This window comes from Ctenopharyngodon idella, chromosome 22 (genome assembly GCF_019924925.1).
Source record: "Ctenopharyngodon idella isolate HZGC_01 chromosome 22, HZGC01, whole genome shotgun sequence".
Lineage (NCBI taxonomy): Eukaryota > Metazoa > Chordata > Actinopteri > Cypriniformes > Xenocyprididae > Ctenopharyngodon > Ctenopharyngodon idella.
Window position 1 is genome coordinate 17,502,953 of NC_067241.1, and position 23,254 is coordinate 17,526,206.

The window sequence follows — 23,254 nt, forward strand, 5'->3', positions numbered from 1 at the left end:
GAGAAAGCCAACACGCAACGCTGCTCTGCTTCTGCGCATGCGCAGTTCTGACCTCAAACATGGCGACAGAGAGCTGTGAAAAGTGCTGAATTCTGACTACATTTCGACAAATTTGCGAAGGTTGGTCGACATTTCTACACTTATTTTATTTTCTTCCATGCGTTATGTGCTTGATCGTTATATCAGACGACAAAGATGAGCCTTTTTAAAGTCTATATGTGATGATTTATGCGTTTATTTTGCCTGATGTTCAACACTTTCTGTGCTGGTGGCGATTATTCATGTTGTTATTTCAGAAGTATTTGTGGATCCGGGCGGAACTGATAAAATAACATGTATATGTTTTGTGTTCTGTTGGTATTGATCATTATGTTGATGATGTGTATGAACAGAGGTGTGTCGTCATCGCTGATGACGTTTCCTTTATATCAGATGTCAATCTCAGGCGTATATAAACACACTCAGACAGCGATCATTCAATCTCAGATACATTAATTATCGTATTTTCATATCAGTAATGTATATATTGCTCTACTTTTACAGTTTACACAACTTTAGTTTACGCGATCATGATGAACTAAAAAGTACCATGTTTTCCCGACAAGTACCATGGTATTTTTTGAAGTTTCTAGAAGTTCCATATAAATACGGAATATGGTAATCATTCAATACTAGGTTATAAATCAGATTATCTTAATATTACCATCTCTACTGGCTCAGTAAGGGTAAATTAGTGAAAAAAATACTTTTTACATTAATTCTGTTCTTTTTTTTAAATTTATTTTATGTGGTTCTGTGGTTTTCATACTTAATAACTGTTATCTATATGACAGATTTTTATGTGAAAAAGTATTTAACAATGAGTGTATTTGTTATTAATTACTATATATAGGGATGCACGATATGAAAATTTTGGCTGATACCAATAATTCTTTATATTTGGAAGCCGATAACCGATATATTGACCCATAATGCACATCTGAAGTGTCTCCGCTGAACAAAATAATCTGTTATTTATCGTCTTTAATAAATCAGCCTAATGTTCTTATCGGCTCAATAATGATAACAATGAACATATATTATCGGCCGATACCGATATGGTGGCCGAAACACTGTACATCACTATTTGTTACTAATTACTATATACAGTAAAAAAATATATGTAGAATAGCACTAATAATTCAAATATTATTACAAATATTATATGTTATACTTTTAATTATTAATTTGTTTGTAATTATAATAAATTGAATGTTATTGCTTATTTATATATATTTTTATAAATATTTTTTATATATTGTTAAAGTTCTTCTCTATTATTAGTGTTTTTGTTCTTCAAATGTAGCGTAATTATGTTTTTGTGTACCACATATTAACCTTAAGAGATCACATAATCATTTATTATGATTTCACTGTTGTATAACTGTCATAACTACAGTATTTTGGTGAAAAAAACCCTATAAATTCATAATAAATGAGTATGGGATTTCCTTCAAACAGATTTCCTTGTTATTTTTTCATGACAGTAATGGCAAAGTTACCATGTTTTTATCATAGTAAAAATAACGAGTAGCTGTGAATTTTAGGTGTAAACTATGGTTAATATGGTACATGTTTGCAAGGGAATAGCTGGTTTGTAGTTTAAACATTAAATTTAGTATTTATTGTAAAACGTTCATTTTATTTACGTGAGATAATGGGCTTGTGCAGATGTTTGTTTGTGATGTAAATTTCTTTTTAGTTTTTTGTCTGTGCGTCAGAGCTGTGATGAATATTCTGTTCAGGTAGAGGTTGTTTGTGTTGAATATAACACTCATTTAGTCTCATGTTCAAAGATGGAGAGTGCTTCTGATGTGGAAGAGAGAGAGAGAGAGAGAGAGAGCGCTGTATTGTTTCTTATGCCGGGACACGTGCTGTATGATGCAAACTGCTTGAAATGAAAGGAGTGCTGAGCACGTGTCTGTTGTTGCGAATGATGAAAAGCAAGAGAAACACTGATAAACCCCGCCCACCACACCCAATCACACCTGCATCAATCATTAAACCCCGCCCACCTCACCCAATCACACCTGCAGCAGCCAATAAACCCCGCCCACCACACCTAATCACACCTGCAGCAGCCAATAAACCCCGCCCACCACGCCTAATCACACCTGCAGCAGCCAATAAACCCCGCCCACCTGTCAATCACGTTTCACCCAGGTCATTGAAACAAACCATCTCAAGTCAAGCAGTTTGCTGAAATGAAACTTTATTTGTGAATGACTTCTGGAAGTTGTGGGGTGAATAAGAGGGCAGATCGGGCTGCTGGAATATTACGTTTATGGATGAAGTGTGCCAAAAGAGCTTCAGGAATGTGATGCCTTAGGGAATACTGTGGGGAATTATGGGATATGTTATGATAAAACCGCTTTAGGCGAGTCGGAGAGAGGTTTGTTCATCTCTGTAAGATGTGCTGATGATTATAACGTTTGTTTAATTATTGTTAATAGAAATTTTAATGTTAATTGCTTTATATTTAATGTAATTCAATATAATATTATGTTATTTGCTTTATATTCAATATTTACTAAACAATTTATAAAACTGATAAAAAATCAATTGATTAAAACAATTGATTTAAAATATTTGAAGTCAGATGTCATTCATGAGTTGAGTTTGTGAGCTTTACTGTAAGATTTGAAGATTTTGCACACATTAGATCTCACAAGTTTCTGTGTAATTTGTTAATAAAACTATTTTACAGTGATTTTGACATTGAATTCAATTCTAAATATTGGAATTTTTTCATAGCCATTTTACATAAACTGATGTGGTGAATTGAATTTTTAGATAACCATTAAACTGAATTATTTAATGTAAGTTGTTGCATGCGGTTATTGTTCGAATGATTTACGGATGATTTGCAACTAAATTTTCCTTTCATAAATGAGGCCTGGTGTATAATGTATGTTTATGTATGAGCTTTTTTTTTTTTTTTTTTTTTTTTTTTTTAGAAATATTTGAACAAGTGATCAACAGAATAATTGAATAACAGAAACATTTCAGGAATATAATGAGTCAGTTTTGTGGATCTGGAGAGATTCCTTATGTTAGTTTTAGGAGCTTTTTATCTGATTTCTATCCAGTTAATCAAGATAAAAATCAGATAAATCAACAAAAGTTTTTCAAAAGCAAGAGTTTGCAGCTCTGTATGTTTTTTCCAAAAGTCATTTGACTGTGAGTTCATCATCCTGATGCAAAACAGGTGAAATGAGTGTGTCAGACTAATATCTGAGTCATTTTGCCAGTTGATTTGCATTATAATATGTTGTGTTTTAGTGTTAAGTATCAGATATCTTTCTCTGTGATGTAGAGAAACATGTAAATCTGAAATAATATTATTAGAAGGATCTGAGAATCCATCTGTCATATAAAATAAATGAAACATGAAGCCTGTTTTAAGATCTTGTGCATTGAGACATTATTATTTATTTTCATGACAGTTAAGCACATTTTCCACCCAAATTCCCATTATTGTAATACAAAACTGCTACAGTACATAATTAAAATAACTTTTTTCCAATTTTTTCCAATCAGTTTAAATTGAATCAAGTACTATCATGATGTATGTTTTTTTAAATTTGTTTCAACTTGATTTTTTGGGGGGGAATTTTGAGGAAGAAAGTTCTGATTGTATTTATTCACAACTTCACTAATGTAATGGTTTATTCACACATGTATGTAGTTACAGCTGAAATATGATCAGAAACGCCTCGTTAGTATGACCTCTGACCCCACACACATCATTATCATCTGTTTCCTTAATTAAGGATCTTTAGATCTGGCAGAGCCGGACGTTTATGAACCTCACACTGCAGTTTATTCTTTATTATAGTTTATTACTGTTTACATTTAATATTGAGTAAACAAATGTCGTTATAGATGAGTTGAGTTTGTGCTTTTTTTTATTGTAAGTTTTATAATTACAACCTTCTCTTGTAAGAGAACAAGTTTCTGTGCAAAATAATTTTTTTATAGTAATTTTGACATTGAAATCATTTTTTCCTAACCTTTGGACAATATTTTTCATTATCATTTTACATACATTTGTGCAGTGAATTAAATACTTTCATAAAAAACGTGACATTTTCCCTAATTAAAAACACTGGAGTTTGTGATCAAGTACGATGGACTTAAACAAAACACACAAACTATTTTATTATAGTTTTTGTTAATATTACATTGAATGAGATTTTTTTTTTTTTTTTTATATATATTTTGTTTTCATTTTAATTTTAGTTATAGTTTTAGTAATTTTGTTGTGTTTTAGTCATTATTATTCATTTGTGTTTTTTAAATGTCTATATATTTTTATTAAGTTTTAGTTTATTTAGTTTTAGTTATTTATTTACGCATTTTAGTACTTCAACTTAAACTAAATGAAAATTAGATAAAATAAAGTTTTTTTTATATTTTATGTATTTGAAGTAATGAAGAGGTTATTTTAGTATCATTGATATAACGTTATTATATTTTTTTATTAAGATTTTTAAATTGATTTTATGTTTATATGTACTGTTTTCATGTGAATTTAAGTTAAAGTTTTGGTCATTTTATTGTGTCATTTTTATTAGCTTTTCTTTTTAAAATATATCGACATCGTACATATATTTTTAAGTTGTAGTTGTAGTTATTTTAGTATTTCAACTTAAACTAAATGAAAATGAGAAATGTTGCTTTGGCAACTTGCTGAAATAAAATGTAAGTTTTTTATATTTGATTTTATTTCAGTTAATGTTTTTTATTAATATTTTTAATTTGATTTTATTTTTGAATATACTGTTAAGTTAAATTTTTACTCATTTTGTTGTGTTTTTTTTTCACTTTTATTCTTTTTTTTAATGTCTATATAGTTTTTTATTAAGTTTTATTTGTAGCTTATTTAGTTTTAGTTATTTTTAGTACTTAAACTAAACGAAAATGACAAATGTTGCCTTGGCAGCTATATAGCTCAAATAAATAATTTCAGTTAATGTTTATTTTGTTTCAAGAATTAAAAAAAGTTTTTTTAGCTGTAGTTTAAGTCAGAGAGCCGACTGCTGTTGGACAGAAACACTGATTATTCTGTGAGAAGGAGCGAGTGAAACCTGAGACGACACCAGCGAGAGCCGGAGTGAAAGAGCGATTATGGCTGAACGACAGAATGAGAAGGTCACATGAGACCAAAGAGGAACGAACTCTTAATTGCTTGACATAAATAAGGAACTCATTTTTTCTGTCTATAATTGTCTGCCGGCATGTGGATTCAGTTTCTGATCTTATAAGACACGTTCATTGTCGTCATATCCATGTCAGGAATGATCCGCTGGTCTTCAGTGTGGGAGATTAGATGTTTTTAGTATTTTTTAACTTTAGAAAGGAAGTGTGTGTTTGTGTGTTTTGGGAAGTTTCCATCTGTCAAAGATGAGAACACGACCTCAGCACACACTCCTGAACAAGACGCCGTTCAGCAGAGAGTGTGTGTCTGTTTCGTGTCTCTTTAGAGAGATCTGTGTGTTTGCTCACACACGCACATGTCCTGCTCAGGGCAAACGGAGGGATGTTCTCATAAATAATCTGCAAGATCTTAATCTTTTCTCTTTTATAAGATGGATCATAAAAATGGCTTTTGGTTTATTGTGTATTATTACTAAAGCTACGAAAGATTAAGCTACAGTTGGGGTGAAAGTGATGTCCGGAGGGGAGTTTTGTTTTAAATGACCCTAAAAGTTTGATTAAACCATCAAAATATGAGGAAAATATGAGGTATTTATCTGAAGAAACTACAGCTACAGGTTGTTTTGCTACTTTACTAGGTTATTTTACTCTGGTTTAGCAATTTTGGCATATTTAGCATGTTTTATTGCGTTTTTAATAATTTGAATAACTACTGTATTTGACAAAAAAGAAAATATTAACTTAATTTGCTTAATTTACACACTTTGTTCTTTAATAGTATGTGTTTTGGCTCCTCAAACATCAATGACTGTATCTTTTGTGATAATTGTGTAAAATTTAATTATTATTTTGTCTTTTAGAATACTAAAATATCAGTGTTTTTAGGGCAGAAATATATAAAATATATAAAATCTTATTTTTAAAATTGATCTCTCTTGTTTGTTTGTTTGTTTGTTTTTCCACAAAAATATGAAGCAGCACAACTGTTTTCAACATTGATAATAATCATAAATGTTTCTTGAGCAGCAAATCATCATATTAGAATGATTTCTGAAGGATCATGTGACACTGAAGACTGGAGTAATGATGCTGAAAATTCAGCTTTGATCACAGGAATAAATTACATTTTAACATATATTCACATAAAAAAACACTTACTTTAAATTGTAATAATATTTCAGATTTTTACTGTTTTTACTGTACTTCTAATTGAATAAATGCAGCCTTGGAGAGCATATATTTATAAAATATGTGGTAATTTGACAGTATTAATGATTTCAAAAAATGCAATAAAAACAAATTAATGTAAATTACCATTCATGCCTCATGACCCATTTGTAAATTGCAATATAATAAAGAATTTTCCTAATATTGGGGCAATTCAAGCTTTAAATGCTATGCATTGTTTGTGAATTCAACTACTATATGAAATTCATCTCACTAGAGACACATTAGCATTTTAAAAACACGAAAAGCTATGATTAAAGATGTTGATTTGACAAATCTGTCTGTGTCTCACAGGTCGAGCGCTCGGATCTCTTCAGAATCTCACCAGAGTTGATGGTCAGCATGGGCCGAACGGTACTGAAAGGTAAAACACACACAGGCAGACTTACATGACAATTCTGTCATCATTTACTAGACTTGATGTTGTTCCAGAACAAGACTTTAATTCTTCCGCTGAACACATAAGAAGATCAGTTTGGGTGAATATAATAGTTGTATAATTAAATAATGTTAACAAATGAGACCTCACTGTAAAGTGTTTCCAACAGTGCTCTAGTTGATAATGATGAAAAAAAAACTCAATACTTAATTTTCAAACAGATTGTAATCAGAACATGAGATTGGTGTCGTTCTTCTGCAGATCACAAAGACAGTAAGAAGGATAAAGCGGGCAGGAGCATGTCTCTCACAGGTCCTGGACCAGTCAAAGGTAATGACACACTCTCTCCCCATCATAGAGTCTCCTGAAACACTGACCTGAGATCAGCATGTGTGTGATGATGTAATGAGAGTGTTTCTCTGCTGCAGTGACTGAGTCCTTCTCATGGGAGGAGTATTTAAAAGAGACGTCATCCGTTCCCGCCCCTCCCAGCTGCTTCAGACAGGTGAGAGTGTCATGTGACGACAGATAATGGACACTTTTAGACAAAAATGTTGCTTACTCTGTAAATAGAAATCACATTAACCCTATAAAGCCTACTGTATCATATCTGATGTGCGAATAGGGCTGAAAAACCTGTCGCACACAATCTACTTCACACCTTCTGTCGTCTGATTGACCGTTTAGACGTTTTTAGCAAGTTAAAGGTCTTTTAGTATAATTGTACAAACGTCCTCCTTCAGCTCGTGCTTCACGTCTTTCTGCTGTGAAGTCTGCGCTGATTTTTATCAAGTAAACGTAAGAATAATATTGTTAGTAATATTTCAAGACTGGACTGAAGCAGCTTCGGTTTACTTGATTATCCAGACATCATGTTTTAGAAAAATCATGAGTATCAAATATGATCATCAGGCTTTTTGAGGAAGCTTTATTTATCATCATTGCATTGTATTATATGTTTTCAAACTGCAGAGCTTCACTCTAAAAAATACTGGGTTAAAAAAACCCAATTTGGGTTAAAAATGGACAAACCCAGCGATTGGGTTGTTTTGACTGAGCGATTTGGGTTGTTTTGACCCAGCGACCCAGCGATTTGGGTTGTTTTGACCCAGCGATTTGGGTTGTTTTGACCCAGCGAATGGGTTGTTTTGACCCAGTGACCCAGCGACCCAGCGATTTGGGTTGTTTTGACCCAGCGATTTGGGTTGTTTTGACCCAGCGACCCAGTGATTGGATTGTTTTGACCCAGCGACCCAGTGATTGGATTGTTTTGACCCAGTGACCCAGCGATTGGGTTGTTTTGACTCAGCGATTTGGGTTGTTTTGACCCAGCGACCCAGCGATTGGGTTGTTTTGACCTAGCAAATGGATTGTTTTGACCGAGCGATTTGGGTTGTTTTGACCCAGCGAATGGGTTGTTTTGACCCAGTGACCCAGCGACCCAGCGATTGGGTTGTTTTGATCCAGCGATTTGGGTTGTTTTGACCCAGCGACCCAGTGATTGGATTGTTTTGACCCAGTGACCCAGCGATTGGGTTGTTTTGACCTAGCAAATGGATTGTTTTGACTGAGTGATTTGGGTTGTTTTGACCCAGTGAATGGGTTGTTTTGACCCAGCAAATGGGTTGTTTTGACCCAGTGACCCAGCAATTGGGTTGTTTTGACCCAGCGAATGGGTTGTTTTGATCCAGTGACCCAGCAAATGGATTGTTTTGACCCAGCGACCCAGCAAATGGATTGTTTTGACCCAGCGATTTGGGTTGTTTCGACCCAGCGACCTAGCAATTGGGTTGTTTTGACCCAGCGATTTGGGTTGTTTTGACCCAGCATTTTTGCTCAGTTTTTCCCTCCATATTCTCATTATATCATACTCTTTGAGCCATTAAAGCCTGATGTTTCAAATATGATGCTCAGCAAAAATCACATATGCAAACTTTTATATATTTTTAAATATTTTGTCAATAAACTGTTTCAAAAATTAGATTTTTCAAGCTCATCAAACTGATATGAAGTTTAGTCTTTGGATGTTAATATCGTGTTCTCTGATTCCAGTCTCAGTTTCCTCCCTCCAATGACTTCAAGGCCGGTATGAAGCTGGAGGCCCGGGACCCTCGTAACTCCACCTCCACCTGCATCGCCACAGTGATGGGCTTAATGGGCGTGAGGCTCCGCCTACGACTGGACGGCAGCGACAACACCAACGACTTCTGGCGATTGGTCGACTCCGCTGACATCCAGCCAATCGGAACCTGCGAGAAGAACGGAGACATGCTGCAGCCGCCGCTGGGTACGGATGATCACAGTATTGCTAAAAAGCAGACGTCTAATAGAATGAACTATCTAGTGCAGAGTTAATTATTAATATGAGTTGTACAAAGAAGTGGGCAAATATAACAGCTGATTTGACTGCGTGTCATTTTCATGAGGCTGTGTTTGGAGGGACAGTCCGTCTTATGTCACTGCCCGAGCTTAATGACTCTCCAGTGTTATTTGAGTATCATTACTGTACTATCTTAGTATTTATTCATCTTTTAAACTAGTTTGAATTTTAATACTTTACATTTTCTTTAAAATTTTGTTGTGTTTTAGTTGTTTCTGTTAGTTTTTTTTTTTTAAATGTCTATTTAGTTTTTATATATTTTTTTTTAGTTGTAGTAATTTTATTACTTTAACTTAAACTAAATGAAAATAAGAAATTTTGTCTTCGCAAATAATTTACTAAAAAAAGATGACTTTTTTATATTCTGTTTTATTTCTGTTACTGTATTTAAATTAACGTTAATGTTTTTTGTTATTTTTAGTTGTAGGTGTTGTTATTTTAGTACTTAAACTAAGCGAAACTGAGAAATTTCGCAACTAAATAAAGTTGACTTTTTTATTTCTGTTAACACTTATTGAATTTCAATTAACGTTTATTACTTCTACATTTATCACAAATGAGAAATTTTGCCTTCACAACTAAATTAAATAAAAACTGTGTTTTGTATATTCTACTGTATTTCAATTAATGTTAATTTTTTAGTATTTTTAGTTGTAGTTGTAGTAACTTCATACTTCAACTTTAAGCACAAATTAGAAATTTTGCCTTCGCAACTAAGTGAAATAAAAGTTTGCATGTTTTATATACTTTATTTCATTATTTTTTTTTTTTTGGTATTTTTAGTTGTAGTAACTTAACTTCAATTTTAACCACAAATTAGAAATTTTGCCTTCAACTAACTGAAATAAGTTTTCTTTTTTACGTTACTGTTAACGTTTACTTTATTTCAATTAATGTTGATGTTTTTTACTATTTTTATTTTTAATTAAACTAACTTAAACTGAACGAAAATTAGAAATTTTGCCTTCGCAACTAAATTAAATAAAAAAAAGTTTTTTATATTCTATTTTATTTCTGTTAACGATAACTTTATTTCAATTAACATTCTTTTTTTTTTAGTATTTTTAGTTGTAGTAACTTTATTTCTTCAACTTTAACCACAAATTAGAAATTGTGCCTTCGCAACTAACTGAAATAAAAAAGTTTTCTTTTTTTATATTCTGTTTTATTTATTTTTAACGCTTTATTTCAATTAACATTAATGTCATTAAACGCTATTCCTCTTAATGCTTCCTGTTTTGCATCTTGTTTTTGGCTGCAGTATGTTTTTGTTGATCGACATGAAAGTGATTACATGCGAGCAGAATTATGGATTCTCTCTCTCTCTCTCTCTCTCTCTCTCTCTCTCATGTTCTCAGGATTCAGGATGAACGCCTCGTCGTGGCCCATGTTTCTCCTGAGGACCCTTAATGGAGCCGAAATGGCACCTGCCACGGCTTTTAAAAAGGTGCTGAACCTCCTCGGAGACAGAAGTCATTTGCGTGGATGACAGTGTTACATCATGCAATCACATTAAAAGGTTTTGATGACACCTGTGTACTGTAATTTCATCAGGAGCCCCTGCGGCCGCCCCACAACGGCTTCAAGCCCGGGATGAAACTGGAGGCCGTGGACAAGAAGAACCCGTACCTGATCTGCCCGGCCACCATCGGCGAGGTGAAGGGGGAGGAGATCTTCGTGATGTTTGACGGATGGAGGGGGGCGTTCGATTACTGGTGCCGCTATGACTCCAGGGACATCTTCCCCGTGGGCTGGTGCGCCGCCACCAAACACGGGCTACAGCCACCCGGCAACAGCAGTGAGTGATGATTTCATTAATTAGCCTAATGACTTTGGCAATCCAGTGTGTGTCTGAAATCATGTACTGAGTAGGTACTACATTTGAATTTGAATTTACTTCGCAACTGTTAAAAATGTTTGTTCTGTATGGTATAAATATGGATAGTATGAATTAAAGTTGAATGTACTACATCTGCCATGTTGTTACTGTCACATGACCTGCCAGCGTCAGTTGCGTCGCTTCACTGCCATTCATAAATCCTCTCCAGTGGCCTCAAGTGTCCATCGAATGCGCACTTCACTCTCTCAGCAGAAGCAGTAGGTCATCTTTTCACCTACTGTTTTTTGAACACTATGCATTCGGACATACTTCTCTTCTGACGGACTGTTTTTCGCCTACTGTATAGTAGGGAAGTGTTCGATTTCAGACGAATTGAAGGTGTAGGCTTTCTGTGACACGACATTACGCCATGTTGTGCTGCTTTAGAGAAGAAGAAGAGTTGTTTTACTAGCAGATTTGCACAAAAGATTAACATGACGCCACATGCTAGTCGATGAGTTGAATCAACCCCACAGCAACTACATAAATTTATCCACTAACCATTCAGAAACGTCTTAAAGTTGTAACTTCTTCCTGAGTCTCTCCATCAGTGTCGACTCCGGTTTGAACAATGTAAGGCTGAACACCGTTACTGACAATCCTCATTTTGGCTGCATGAGATTCTTCAGCTTTGTTGTTGTTGAGCGACCGAAGCGTGAGCTGCTAAAGCTCCGCCCTGTCCTGGAAAGGGGGCCGGGAGCAGCAGCTCATTTGCATTTAAAGGGACACACACAAAAACGGCGTGTTTTTGCTCACACCCAAATAGGGGCAAATTTGACAAGCTATAATAAATGATCTGTGGGGTATTTTGAGCTGAAACTTCACAGACACATTCTGGAGACTTATATTACATCTTGTAACAAGGGGCATAATAGGTCCCCTTTAAGCCCTTTCTCAAAGTCTTGATGTTGTTTTTGGGCTCTACTAGAACAGGTTTTCATCCTTGAATGTTGATTATTTTCTTCATATTCTCCATTGTTGCAGCTCGTCTCTTCCCAGTCTGTCAGTAACGCTCTGTTTAGTTCCTGTCTCTATGAAGCCCCTCCTTCTGAAAACCACAATGTGCTCTGATTGGTCGGCTGGAGCGAGTGTGTTTGGGAAATGTCTCGCCCCTTACTATAACCGCCAGTTTCAACACACTACTAACTAACTCAACCAGGCCCCGCCCCTTGATTCTGCGTATTATTTAAATGAGGAATATTGTGAAGAAAACTCAATGGAGTCGTTTCTAGGAGTTTTTCATGCTCAAACAGCAACATTACACACTAAAGAAAGATGAACATGTAATAATACGTCCTCTTTAAACTAAAAGTAATAAAGCTGACAAAAGCACATAACAAAATTACTAAAACTTGAGCTAAAATGAAAATGAAAACCGGAAATATAAAATTAAAATCTATATTCACTATAATAGTATATAAATAATACTAAAATAACACTGTTCTCCACTCTCCTATAAAATAATGGCTAAAAAAAAATCCTCACCAGCACCAGGGGGCGCAAAAGCTCTCTGAAACTCCACATACTGCAAGAGCCTCATGAAATCACATGACCGCTGAAGATCTTCTGACATCAGAGCACTTTTCCTTCGATCCGAATCACAGCTGTTGTATTTCACTAAAGCACATATTTCTGGACGATTTTACTTTGTATATCATTTTATTTATGAATTCCTCATATGTCTGGTTATATTTTAAAGTGTCTTTCTGCAATTTCAGCCTGGATTCATAATTCAGTTCTACTCTAATAACTGTTCCCATCTGTCCTAAACTCAAACCTCCTCTGGCTTTTGAGATTGAAACAAAAATAGAGTGATTATTTCATGAAATTACATTAAATTGGGTGAAAAAGGAAGAATCATTTAGCTTGGACAAAGAGCCTCATAAGAGCTTTATTTCAGTTTTTAAGAGTTAACAATAACAACACTGGCCAGCCTAACTGCCAATCATTCCTATTGTCATGACGACCCACACAATGACCCCGCCTTTGCTGCTTGTGAACATTCTCACAGTGAATTCTAATGATCTAATTAGGAGTGATTAGTTATCATAATTGCGGCTGCTTTATTTAGTGAAGCTCTGGTGGAGTTCACAGTCTGTAGAAACTTTAGAAAGTGCCTTATTTGACCAAAGAAAATCCAGGACGTTTTATAATGTTTTTCAAAATAAAACACATACTGAAGTCATGAATTAGCCGGGATTTAAGCCAGATCTTGTGTTTTGAACGGAGTCAGTATGAGTTATAGATGATGATATACGTGTTTCCGTTAATGTTCGTTCGGCCGCAGCTGGAATTAATTCTGAGTTTGTGCTTTGCAGAAAGTTTTCCCAAATTATACAAAACTCTGCCGGATCTCGTGTTGCAGTGTTTATAATTCTGCGCTGCATGTTGTGATGCGAATTACAGACATTTGTTTAAAGGATTTGTTTTGGATCTGGATAATATGGAATGACCTGCTCTGTTTATTTTTTTGTAGCTCATCCAAGTAATTATGTGTAAATGAGATAATTAGCGAGCGATCTGTGCGGGTCAGGAGGGATTCAAGAGTTTGTGTGAAAATAAACAAATCACACACTTCTGTGAGGAAAAGAGACGGAGAATTACCAGAGAAAAGGACAGACGGAGAGGAAAGCGGTACGAGAGTTTACAGTAAAGACCAAAGAGCGGCCATTACAGAAACGCACATTAGATCGCAACGTCTTTTAAAAGACTCGAGCGTGAGTTTATTTTCGAGTGTGTGTTGAGGGACGTTCAGGTGGGACATATCAGAGAGCTCATTAAATTAAAATTATTTTTTTAAAGAAATTAATACTTTTTATTCAGCAAGGATGCATTCAATTGATGAAAAGTGACATTTATAATGTTATAAAAGATTTCTATTTCAAATAAATGCTGTTCATTTGAACTTTTTATTCATTAAATAACCATGATACATTTTCTTTTTTATGATTTCCACGAAAATATGAAGCAGCACAACTGTTTTCAACATTGATAATAATCATAAATCAGCAAATCATCATATCAGAATGATTTCTGAAGGATCATGTGACACTGAAGACTGGAGTAATGATGCTGAAAATTCAGCTTCGATCACAGAAATAAATTACATTTAACTATATATTCACATAGAAAACAGATATTTTAAATTGTAATAATATTTTACAATTTTGCAGTTTTTACTGTATTTTTGATCAAATATATTCAGCCTTGGTGAGCAGATGATACTTGTCAAAAAATCATATTGTTCCCATAGTCGTGGAAAATCAGAGAATTTTTAGTTTGTGATTTGGAAAAGGCGTGGGAATTTCTATAGTGAATATAAATTATTCTATTTTTTTCTACTCTAAAATATTTAAATGGCTAGATATTGCATTTTTTCTTTATTGGAAACATTTGTGCACTAAGTATAATATTTTATATATATATATATAATATTAGTAATTATGAACTACTGTAGAAGTTGTGAAAGTGTGTGGGACTGTCTTTGTCAGGTATCGCTGCCGGAGCAAACAGCCTTTATTTATCTGGATTAAAATCACATTCAACCACATGTAATTATAGATTTTTTGCTGTTTTTTATGTCCCTTCCTTCACCATGAGTTACTGAATATATCAGATACTAAAGTACTGTGGTAACACATTATTTTACAGTGTCATTGTTACATGTTACATGTAGTTACTATAGTAATAACCATAAATTATGCATAATTACATGCAACTAACCCTAAACCAAACCCTAAACCTAACCCTATAATAAGTGCAGTACTTAAATCTATAATTACAGTGAAACAAAGACACCTTAAAATTAAGTGTAACCAGTACTTTGATATTCAGCATGGTACTGAATAATTACCATATTTTGTGTACTATGTTATTATGTAGGGATGCACCGATATGAAAATTTGGGCCAATACCGATAACCGATAATTCTTTATATTTGAAAGCCGATAACCGATATATTGGCCGATAAATCTCAATCCAAATTTTTATATAATTTTTGAGAGGCTGATTACAAAAACAAAAGTCTCAGCATTAAAAGCCATGTCACATCACACAGTTATAATATTCTCATTATAATATGCCTATATGAGGCGTATTACTCATACTTGACTGTATTTTCCTTTTTGAAGTGATTTCAATCATATTTCAAGCAATTCAAAACCATAATGGTGGATAGTGTGCATCTGAAGTGTCTCAGCTGAAGGAAATAATCCATTATTTATTGGCTTTAATATATCAGACAAATTTTCTTATCGGGCCGATAACGATAACATTAAAAATGAACATATATGGGCCGATACTGATATGGTGGCCGATATATCATGCGTCCCTAGTATTATGTATTATGTCTTAGCTGCTTGATTGTTTATATCGCTGTGTTTATTGTAATCACGAGATTTTGAAAAGCGTTCACATCCTGGTAGAGCTCGTGTATATACGAGCATATCCCAAAAATGTAAATATAGTATGTTGGATATATATTATATCCAACATTTTTTTTGCATACATACAGTACACTTGATATACAGTATACTATATAGCAAATCTCAACTGCCTGATTCTTTTTATTTTGCCGCAAAATGTATCGTTTATATATAGAAATGTCAAACTTTATCCGCATACATTCACTAGTCACATAAAGTGATATAGAAAACCTCAACTGCTTGATTGCTAGTATCGTCACAAAATGTAAACTATATTATCACCCAGCTCTAAAAATGTGAATGTTATAAAGGTATTATAAACATTAACATCATAATTTTCTGCAAAGCTGCTTTAAAAAACAATGTTTTTGTGAAAAGTGCCATACAAATAAATTTGACTTGGTGTTTACGTTTATTTTAGAGAAATTCATGATATTAACATGTCCAAAAATAAACTTTTTAATTTGCTAGTTGTTATTTCTACTTCATATTTTAAGATGTTTCATTGAATGCTATTTTTTTAGTATCCTATAAAAAATAACATAAGAATATGGTAATCATTCAGGACTGTGATTATACATGACTCTGACTCAATGTACCATGGACGTCTCTGTATTTTAGCTGTACTGTAGGGCAGTGGGTCATGTTGAAACTCAAGCCCGTCTGCGTGATCGCTGCCATATGCTTCAGTACGAGCGTGTCAGATCTCTAGTGAACTCTTTAAGGGCTCTTTCCTCCTGCACACCCTCTAATTTAGTTCTACTGGAGTTATTTAGGGTAAACACACACTCGTATCCACAGCCGCACTCAAGGGCTGTACTGTGTGTGTGTTAAAGGACTGTATGTGTTCAGATGTGTGTGTGTGTGTGTGTTTGGTGAGGTCATCACTTCTGAATGTTAGCAGCACTTTCCATGGATAAGCTACAAAATAGGGCTCCTGTTTTTTGTGCTATTTCAATGAACGGAGGTCATACTTAAAGGGGTCCTTGATTATGATTTCACTTTTTTAACTTTAGTTTGTGTGTAATGTTGCTGTTTGAGCATAAACAACATCTGCAAAGTTACAGAAATCGCTTTTTAAGGACTACAACAAACGGCTGGTAGGGACTACACTGAGCTTCTTCCTGGGTTAGTGACATCACAAACCCCGAAATTTACATAAACCCCGCCCCTGAGAACACACAACAAAGGGGGTGAGGCCATGTTGGGCTGTTTTAGAGAAGAGGAAGAGTTGTTGTAGTAGAGTGTTGTTCATTTTACGCCAGACTGCTTCACAAACGAGGGTCAATTCAACACTGGATTTGCACAAAAGATTAACATGACGGCACATGCTAGTTGATGAGTTGAATCAACTCCACAGCAACTACATAAATTTATCCACTAACCATTCAGAAACGTCCAGTTTCATTCTAAAAGTTGTAACTTCTTCCTGAGTCTCTCCATCAGTGTCGACGGTTTGAACAATGTAAGGCTGAACACCGTTACTGACAATCCTCATTTTGGCTGCGTGAGATTCTCCAGCTTTGTTGTTGTTGAGCAACTGAAGCGCGAGCTGTTAAGTCGGTTACAAAAATTTCTGTTTAAACTTTATGGAAATTAGTCGTGGTGCCTAGTTTCCCTAGTTTTTGTTAACAATAATAACTTTGCTCTAATGTGACTTTTATTCTTTATTCTTTTTCGTTTTTGCAGTCACCGCTCCAAAACCGGGTCCTACACCTTCCTCATCCTCAAATCCCAAACCACCCCGGCGCTCCATGCCGTCTCCTTACCGCCTGCCAACTCCTCTTCCCCAACTCCCTGTGCGGAAGGGCATCAGAGGACGGCGGCCGAAAAGCGAGACCATCGCGCTGCTGAAAGCCCTGGCCGCTTCCACTGCGGCCCAGGACACAGAAGATCCAGGAGTTGCCACACCCCAAACCACGCCCATCTCCCAGCTTCCCCTGCGCCCGTACAAGAAGAGGGGACCTAAACCAGGCAGCAAGGTAGCATTAACTGAGTTCTGTGTGTATTTATGAAGGACTGTCACGTGTGATAATGTTGTGGAGGGTGTTAGTTGGTGAAATACTGACGGATATTGTGTGTTTATGTTTCTCAGAGGAAGTCCAGACTCCTTCAGAGCTCCATGTCTATAGCAGCCAGCTCAGACTCCAGGGTGCCCATGACTCAGATGCCCAGCGATGGACTCTCTTCTCTGGGATCCCCGTCATCTGTGGTGTCTACTGGTATCAAATACAACTTCTAATATCCTGTATGCTGCCACATAGAGGAACATCTGACGTCTGATCTGTATATTTAGATTACATAACCACAGTAATCAAACTATATAACTACAATAATCAGACTACATTAGCCACAATGATCAGATTATATTACCAGTTATCTACTACAATAATAAGACTATATAACCATACTAAATAGACTATATAACTAAAGTAATCAGACTACAAAACCACAATTATCAGACCATACAACCATAATAATCAGACTATATAACCATAAGTAGGCTATATACAGTAACTGCAGTAATCAGAGTGTAACCACAATTATCAGATCATATGACCATAGTAATCAGACTATATAACCACTATGATCAGACTAAATATCCTCAGTAATTAGACTATATAACCATAAGTTGACCATATACAGCAACTGCAGTAATCAAATTGTAACCACAATTATCAGATCATACAACCATAATAATCAGACTATATAACCACTATGATCAGACGAAATAACTATAGTAATCAGACTACATAGCCACAATGATCAGAATATATTACCTTGGCTAACTGACTATATAACCATAATAATCGGATTATATAACCATAATAAGTAGGCTATATACAGTAACTGCAGTAATCAGATTGTAACCACTATTATCAGACCATACGACCATAATAATCAGACTATATAATGACTATTATCCGACTAAATAACTACAGAAATCAGACTTTATAACCATACTGTAAGTAGATTATATACTGTACCTGCAGTAATTAGAGTATATATTGTAATCTCAATTATGAGAGCATATGACCATAATAATCAGACTATATAACCTCTATGACCAGACTGGACGACCTCAGTAATCAGACTATATAACCATATTGTAAATAGATGTTGTAACTGCAGGAATCAGAGTATGTAACCACAATTATCAGACCATACAACCATAATAATCAGACTATATAACCACTATGATCAGACTATATAACTACGGTAATCAGAATATATAACTACACTAATCAGACTATATAACCGTAAGTAGACTACATACAGTAACTGCAGTAATCAGACTACATAACCACAATTATCAGACTAGATAACCTCAATAATCAGACTACTACACTTATCAGACCATAGAAGTACTTTAATCAGACTACATAACTATAATAATCAACTTATATAGCCACGGTAATTTAAGAATAATCATGCAGTAATCAGACTACATAAAAAAAAAAATTCAAAAAAAGTAACAGTATGGCAGTAGTGCGTAACGGCAGTGACTTTATTTTGACTGTATAGTTATGTCATAATATACGATTATTTGATCAAAACAATGAGACTTTCTAACCAAAATAATCACCATGAAAATCATCTTGCATAATTATAATAAACACTTGTTTTAAACAGACTAACCATATGGTGTCAGTGTGGATGGTGAGAATAATAAAGTTCTCTTCAGATCTGCTTTAATGGAGTTGATTACAGTAGTGTTTACACACACATGTCCTGTCCGTTTCCATCAGTGTGTGTGTACGTGAACAAACACGGGAACTGCGGCCCACAACTGGACCGGAAGCGGGTTCAGAGACTACCGGATCACTTCGGGCCAGAGGCGGCGAATCTGGTTCTGCAGCAGACGGTTCAGGCCTGTCTGGATTGCGCGTACCAGCCCAAAGTGCTGCTGGGATGCCTGCAGAGCCAAGGCGGTGGAGGAGAGGTGGTCAGAGGTATGCACAAGTATTTAACTGGCATAATAGGTCCTCTTTAACAACAAACACACTCCCAGTAATGAAGTATTGCTGTGTGTCTCTAGTCCGAACAGATGGTGGGACGCGGTTGGTGAAGCTGCCATCAGCGTCCAGCGCTGGGTGCGTGTTGCGCTTTCTGGAACTGGTGTGTCGACACCTGCTGTGTGATAATCTGTTCAGCAGTCAACCGTTCAGTCCACACAGCACCTATGACCGCGGTAAATCAGGTACATTTATGGGCTCAGACTGCCCACAGTATCGGTGTCTGATATTCTGATGCTATGATCTGCCACTTGATTGAAATTAATTTTGAAATGTTTGTTAAAGGAATAATCACCCTCAAGTTGCTCCAAACCTGTTTTAAAGTCTTCAATGAAATACAAAAGCAGATGTTAGGATGAATGTGCAAGACAATCAGTGTGGATTGTGAGCACGTTTGTTGAGCTGAAGGCAAGATTTTCTGTGCCACTCTTCATCACACAAAGCTATTGTATGACTTCAGAAGACTCATGGACTACTTTTATGGGGCTTTATTGTGCTTTTTGGAGCCTTACACTTTCATTATATAGAAAAGAGCATCTGTGACAAACAATCAGTGTTGATACTGTTAACTGAAACTAAAACTACTAAAAGACCATTTTCATTAATTGAAATAAAGATGAAATAAAATAAATTGTAAATATTGGATGGAAAAAAATATTAGAAATGTATTAGCAATATTAAAAAGTGAATAAAAAAGACAAAATTACAAAAATTAAAATGAAAACTGAAAATATAAAATAAATCCTAATTTAAAATACTAATAAATAATATAATGGTATACAAATAATACTATAAACTAATAAAAAATGACAAAAGGATATAAAATTAAAATAGAAAATATAAAATAAAATCTAATTTAAAATATTACTAAATAATATAAAGGTATATATATCAAACGAAAGCTAATATAAATGACAAAAGCACATAACAAAAATACTAAAATGAAAATATAAAAATAAAAGCTAATTCAAAATACAAATACTAAAATAGTATATAAATAATACTAAAAACAAAAAAAAATGACAAAAGCAGATAACAAATTTAGAAAAATTCAAATGAAAACTGAAAATATAAAATAAAACCTAATATAAAATATTAATAAATAATATAAAAGTATATAAATAATAATAAAAATGACCAAAGCACATAACAAAATTACTTAAATTAAAATGAAAACCGAACATATAAAATAAAACCCAATTTAAAATATTAATAAATAATATAATGGTATATAAATAATAATAAAAATGACCAAAGCACATAAAATTACTAATGTAAATAAAAATGACAACTAATAATATAAAATAAAAGTTAGAGCACATAACAAAATGCCTAAACCTGAAATTACATTGAAAACTGATGAAAATATAAAATAAAAGCTCATTTAAAATATTAATTGATATTATGATAGCATATAATACTAAAATGACACTATCTTCTAAACTGTTTTGTTTTCCGCAGAGGAAACAGATTTGTAAAGCTATGACTGTGATGAAGTGCTGAATTGTCATATTGTGTTTGTGTGCAGTTAAAGAGGAAATGATGTCAGACGGGCCGTCTCTGAATAGGGCTGTGAAGCGGATCTCCAGAGACTCTCCGCCGTACTGCGCTCCTCTCTCCCCTAAACTCCTTCACACAGACACACACCCGTCAGAAGGTACGTCAGGGTCAATGGCCTCACGTTAGAGATGAATCACACTTGTTTATTTAATAGGACAACACAGCTTTCTAAGGGCGGTCAAATTTTACAAATTCAAATTATGAAGAGGAATGTTGAATGTGTGTGTGTGTGTTTGTGTGTGTAGCCGAGACTCTTCCTCCAGAGGAGAACGGGTTACTGAAGGAGCAGCGCTTCATGGACTCCGCCTCCAACTCCATGACGCCCCGCCCACAGACCTTGAGAAGCACCACGGAGTATCAGTCACCACCCAGCAGCCCATATTACCATGGCAACGGCCCACCTCTACGGCGACAGGCCTCCAACCCCCCCACACAGACACACAGGCGCGTGGAGGGTGAGCAGCAGCACATGATTTCAAACACGTGTTTCTTAATGTTAATCTGTACAGACTGATTAATTCATCTGTTTTGAATCATCTGATCCAGGGTTTCCCAAAGTGTGGTTTGAGTTGATGAAAAACAAACAATGAAATCATTTGATCAATTATTAATCATCAAAATGTAAATAATTCTAATTATATAAATAATATATATATTTTTTTAAATATAAATAGTTATTGTAAAATATTTTCAGTTATATCATATAAATGTAAATAATTCTAATTATATAAATAATAAAATATATAAATATAAATATTATAAAATAATTATTAGTATTATTAGTAATAATTCTAATTATATAAATAATAGTTTAATTATATAAATGTAAAAAAATAATTATTTAAGTTTTTATGAATTTACTAATAATTCTAATTATATAAATAACAAATATTGTACATAATGTAGTTAAATCATAAAAATGTAAATAATTATATAAATAAAACTCTAAAAATAAATAATTATTGTAAAATAATTATTAATAAAATCATAAAAATGATCTAATAATAATAATAACAATAAAAATCTAAGTACATAAATATAAATAATTATTTTACCCAATTATTGTAAAAAAATTATTAGTATAATCATTAAATATAAATAATTCTAATTTTATAAATAATCAAATCTAATAATTATATAAATAAATATTTTTTGTAAATACTAATAGGGTAAATCATAGAAATGTAAATAATTCTAATTATATAAATAATAAGTTATTCTAATTATATAAATAATATAAATAATTATTGTAAATAATAATAAATTATTATAATTAGTATTATTATAATATTACTATAAAAAACAATCAAAATGAAACACTTTTTGTGAATATGTTTACCTGCATGTCATGTGACCATTAACCAACAATGTGAACGGGTATGGAAATATTAACTTATAAAAATCTTCAAATAAATATTAATATATTATTCAAGTAAAAATCTTGATCTGATCTTTTTCTTTGTACCCATCAAAGTAAAAGAGAAAATAATCAAATGAAGCACTTTTCGCTTGTAAAGTATTTAAATCATTGGATTTTTCAAAATCAGTCATTACCACATGGTTATTTAATAAACCATTTTAGTTTAGAAATGTCCAAAAAGATAACTAAATTAGAATATATACTGTTACAATATGATATTTCAGTTATATCGGCCCGTTCTACATCACAGTACATCAAACTCTTCATTTCACAAGAACAAATCCTGTTTTTCATGGTGACACCTTTAAAGACCTTCACGTCTCATTCGAAGTCTCAGATCTTCAGAAACCCGACAGGAGATAAAAACATCAAAGACAGACAGACAGACAGACAGGCTGAAGAAACTGCATTAGCTGCAGATCAAACGCATCTTCCCTCTCTTTCTAGCAGCCAGCTCTACCACGGGTCCCGAGGCGGCAGCGGCGGCAGAACGCGGCGTTCCAAGAACCCCCGGCAGGAGTCCGTCTTCCTGGTCCATAGAGGAAGTGATGCAGTTCGTGCGGGACGCGGACCCCACAGCCCTGGCCCCGCACGCAGAGCTCTTCAGAAAACACGTCAGTGATTTACAGAGCGACCTTCACGCGCTCTCGCTTTTATATCGGTCACTAAATCAGCCACGGCGTGAGGGAGGACGGGAGGGAGAGCGGGAACATGTATCATCTGTGTTTAGACTTAACCGGCAAGATACACGTTCAAACACACACACACTC

The 23,254-nt window shown here is 34.3% G+C and overlaps 1 protein-coding gene across 5 annotated transcripts in view; it reads left to right on the top strand.

The window, feature by feature from the left end:
* LOC127504791 (polycomb protein SCMH1-like) overlaps positions 1–23,254 on the top strand; it is a 27,661-nt gene continuing 4,407 nt past the window's right edge. The window contains exons 1-15 of one of the 5 annotated variants that reach the window (XM_051879812.1): positions 44–120; positions 6,721–6,790; positions 6,859–6,905; positions 7,067–7,135; positions 7,234–7,310; positions 8,858–9,092; positions 10,544–10,632; positions 10,740–10,983; positions 17,178–17,470; positions 17,584–17,710; positions 19,238–19,441; positions 19,528–19,689; positions 21,033–21,161; positions 21,310–21,519; positions 22,932–23,098. In XM_051879812.1, the coding sequence (XP_051735772.1) occupies positions 7,105–7,135; positions 7,234–7,310; positions 8,858–9,092; positions 10,544–10,632; positions 10,740–10,983; positions 17,178–17,470; positions 17,584–17,710; positions 19,238–19,441; positions 19,528–19,689; positions 21,033–21,161; positions 21,310–21,519; positions 22,932–23,098 (1,968 nt within the window). In that variant the 5' untranslated portion in view covers positions 44–120; positions 6,721–6,790; positions 6,859–6,905; positions 7,067–7,104. Of the gene's footprint in view, positions 121–6,720; positions 6,791–6,858; positions 6,906–7,026; positions 7,136–7,233; positions 7,311–8,857; positions 9,093–10,543; positions 10,633–10,739; positions 10,984–17,177; positions 17,471–17,583; positions 17,711–19,237; positions 19,442–19,527; positions 19,690–21,032; positions 21,162–21,309; positions 21,520–22,931; positions 23,099–23,254 lie in introns of all 5 variants that reach the window. The other 4 variants (XM_051879809.1, XM_051879810.1, XM_051879811.1 and 1 more) reach the window with 4 other exon arrangements.